Here is a 4,009-nt window from a genome sequence, read left to right as displayed (position 1 = left end):
TTTTACATCTGTTAAGAAATTATGAATTTCATCTTGAGAATATATGTTCCATCAAAACTAAATGTGACTGCTTAACATACTGAGGTTTTGATCGTGAATTATAAATCTCATTCTTGATATATCAAAACAACCTACACCTCATAATCAGATCCATTATTCTCTCAGGATTTAGAGTTGATATAAATAAAAATCGTGAGATTTATTATTCATTTGACAGTCGTTAGGAGAATAATAAATCTCACAGCGGTCCAGTTCAATATGTCTTAACTCTTAAAACATATCAACATATCAACTAGAAGTCTCTACTTCCATGATCAAGGCAAATCATCTTAGTTGATATGTTATAATTTTCGCAGAAGAAATGCCCAATATCATCACCGACTACGAACTAAAATTTCTGAGTTTACAAAGAACTTATGATTTATATCTTCTGTGACTTTTCACATAAATCACATACTATGCATCTCATGGACTAAGATAATGTCCTATTAGTTCATTTATAGATAATCTCATATAATTAAACAATTTAATTATTTATGACATGTCAATAAATTGGATTTTAGGGCATAAACCCCAACACACTCATCCAAATATTGTCAAAGTTTTGATGGTAGTCTTTAGTTGATAATGCCATTTTTCTTAGCCGATTCCATAGAATCCATTATGACATCGTCTTTCCAAAATGGGTTATCTGAACCGTGTATTTCTTTTATTCTTAAAGATGTTCTTAAAGCCCTATCCCATCTTCACGATGACTGAAAAGAGATTCATGGTGACATTAAATGTTCTAACACTCTTATGGATTATAATGGCTCTGTAAGACTCACTTAATCGGGCCTAATTTCGTTTTCCTAATTTGGAAATCCTTATTGGATTGCTTCGGAAGTCAAAAGCCCAAACCCAAACTTGGTTGATGGGTACGATATGAAAGCTGACATGTGGGCTCTTGGAGTCATCGCTGTGGAGTTAGCATTGGGATGCCCTCCTTTGTCACAACTCCCTCCATCCAACTCTATGCTTTTTAAGAAGATTTCTGGGAGGTTTGGGTTCACAGATGTTCATGAAAGAAACAAGTATTATGAACACAAATTCTCAAAAGAGTTTCAAGATATGGTAATCCAGTGCCTTGATGTAGATGAGTCTAAAAGGCCTTCTATCAAGATTTTGTTAGATCATGATTTTTTCAAGAATTGTACTCCAAGTTCCGATTATCTCAAATTGAACCTATTTCAGGGGTTGTTGAGTATTGAAGAAAGGTTCAAGAATAAAGAACTTGTTGAGTGCATATTAAATGCACAGAGATTAGAATTTGATTTGGGCCCTCCACTGCTTTTGTCCAAAGGGTCTAGTGATGGTGGTGGTGAGGGCATAAGTGGTAGGGATGGTGGTGGTGACAATGAAATTAGAAAGAAAATTCTAATTCACAAGGATTTTAATGTCCAATTGAAGGAGAGGATTAGTTTTTTACAAGAAGGCAAGATGGATTTCAACAATTTAAAACACATGTTGAAGACTGAAGAAAAAAATTGAACATTTTTGGATTTTGAACTATCACTTCTTATGCTTTCTTTCATGAAACCGAAAGAATTTAAAAGTTCGGCATATTGGACAAACTACTTCGACAGGAACAGCACGTGTAGATAAATTGTCCAATGCAGGTAAAGAATTACTTAATGATCTCCAAAGAATAAATAAGACATTTTCCCCCTTCACTTATTTTATTCTATCGATGCCTCAATAATTATTGTTATTATTATTATTTGGTCTTTTGGCTTCTTTATTTATATATTTATTTTTATTTATTTGTATTGCTCATATTGATAACTGGGAAGCTACTGTGTCCTTTTCTCCTATCCAAAAATTGGCTCTTATAATATCCAGGTAGTAGCATACAAATATGTTTTGCCATCTCTAGACCCAACAAACACCTGTCAAAACCAATGAGTATATGGTTGAGGAATTCTATCAAATACTTTTACGAGTAATCCGTAGCCAATTCAAATGTAATACTTTCAATTCGTCACTTACATTTAACCATATCCTAGAATGATTTCTCTTCCAAGAAATTGACCCCAATTTCAGGAACAGAGCGAAAACTGGCCTGATGAGCAAAATAAAAAATCGAGTGACACCTCAATTTCTTGAAGGCTCAGGTCCAATAAATCCAATTTTGGAGAGTAAGCATTAATTCAAAAATAAAACCACTTCCAAATTTCAATGATAAGGTGACGTGAAAAGAGAATAATGTGCACAAATTGTGGAATTGAACTTTTACAAGTAATATTTTTTTAATGCAAATTAAGCTATTAAAAAATCCTCGTTTTATTTTTTTAAAAAGGTTGAATGAGCAATAAATTTTAACTCAATGATACATCCCAAGTTTTAAAGTAAAATTCAATTACATTCCATAGACAATAACCTTGAACATAAAACTTCAAGTAAAAATGTATTTTATTAATTAAATTGTTTTGGTGTCAGGTCATAATCAGTCACTTCACTTATTAAAACATATGGTCATAAAAGTTTTTTATTTTAAATTTCTAGAGAGAGAGGTTAGAAAAAAAAAAGTGAAATGGCTCCGTTAATGGGCGTGCTAAACATTGATACAAATAAATTTAATAAACTGAAGAGGAGTAATTCTAGAACCGTACTATTTTATTGTATTTTTTTTTTACAATTATTATATATGGCAAACTGTGATTGGCTGCTTATTATTTTCACATTAATCTATTACTTGTTCTTCATTACTCACAATCTACTACATTAGAATTGTGGTAAGGTTGTGTCACAACACTGGCAAATACAATAGAGTGCTCTATTTTTGTGAGAGAGAGCCAATGATGTACTTGGATTTTGAGTATTGTGACAATGCATGCGTGCTAATATTGTAATTTTGTTATTTTATAGTGGAACTTTTTCTGTTGCCAGCTATGGATGTAGGCATATTGCTGAACTAAGTAAATTTTTTATGTCAAATTCTTTTATCTCTTCTTTAATCTTGCGTAAACGAATTTTTCACAACAGAGATAGTCAATTTTGTAGATTACAGTGTGTGCGTGTGTGCCAACTTTTTGTGTGAAACTTTGTGTGTTGGACTCCTTGTAGGGATAAATTATTGGGTACTATTCGAGAAAGAGAAAATCTAGTACCAGAACTCTCCTTGTCATAACATTGCCACAATTGTGACCTGACAGATGGTAAGTAGTTGAGAAAAAATGGTGTATCCATGTAAAAGTGATAGCTAACCATTTACAGTTTGCCATGTCTTAAGGAAGAATTATGGTCATAGAACCACTCGTACTCCCTAGGTTATCTTACCAACCTTGTATTTGAGTGTGTGCGTGTGTGCCAACTTTTTGTGTGAAACTTTGTGTGTTGGACTCCTTGTAGGGATAAATTATTGGGTACTATTCGAGAAAGAGAAAATCTAGTACCAGAACTCTCCTTGTCATAACATTGCCACAATTGTGACCTGACAGATGGTAAGTAGTTGAGAAAAAATGGTGTATCCATGTAAAAGTGATAGCTAACCATTTACAGTTTGCCATGTCTTAAGGAAGAATTATGGTCATAGAACCACTCGTACTCCCTAGGTTATCTTACCAACCTTGTATTTGGCCTAATTAAATAATTTTTTTTTAAAAAGATTAAATTCAATAAGGACTTGATGTAAAAGTCTATTTTTATAACTCTAATATGATCAGCCCACACCATTTTTTTACAATTAAAAGATTACAAACCGGATACAAAGAATCACTCTAAAAAAAAAAGGTAAATTGCAAATTATACCTCTAATGTTTGGGGGTATTTGGATTTTACATCTTGAAATTTCAGAATTTGAATTTTACCCATTGAAGTTTAAGGGTTTTTGGATTTTACACCTTGACGTTTCAAAATTTGGATTTTACCCTTTAAATTTTAGGGGTGTGGAGATTTTACACTCTAAAGTTTGGGAATATTTTGATTTTACTTCCTAATGTTTCAAAATTTTAGGAGTATAAAATCCAAA

At 32.4% G+C, this 4,009-nt stretch overlaps 1 protein-coding gene across 1 annotated transcript; it reads left to right on the top strand.

Moving 5' to 3' along the window:
• The first annotated feature begins 924 nt into the window (after positions 1-924).
• On the top strand, positions 925-1,530 carry LOC112032416 (serine/threonine-protein kinase BLUS1). Its single transcript, XM_024065178.1, has one exon. It carries the CDS (start codon positions 925-927, stop codon positions 1,528-1,530), a length of 606 nt encoding a protein of 201 aa, XP_023920946.1.
• The last annotated feature ends 2,479 nt before the right edge of the window (positions 1,531-4,009 follow it).

This window comes from Quercus suber, unplaced genomic scaffold, assembly GCF_002906115.3.
Source record: "Quercus suber isolate HL8 unplaced genomic scaffold, Cork oak 2.0 scaffold_167A, whole genome shotgun sequence".
Taxonomy (NCBI): Eukaryota; Viridiplantae; Streptophyta; class Magnoliopsida; order Fagales; family Fagaceae; genus Quercus; species Quercus suber.
The sequence above is the reverse complement of the archived record's forward strand: the minus strand, read 5'-3'. Positions and strand labels throughout refer to the sequence as shown.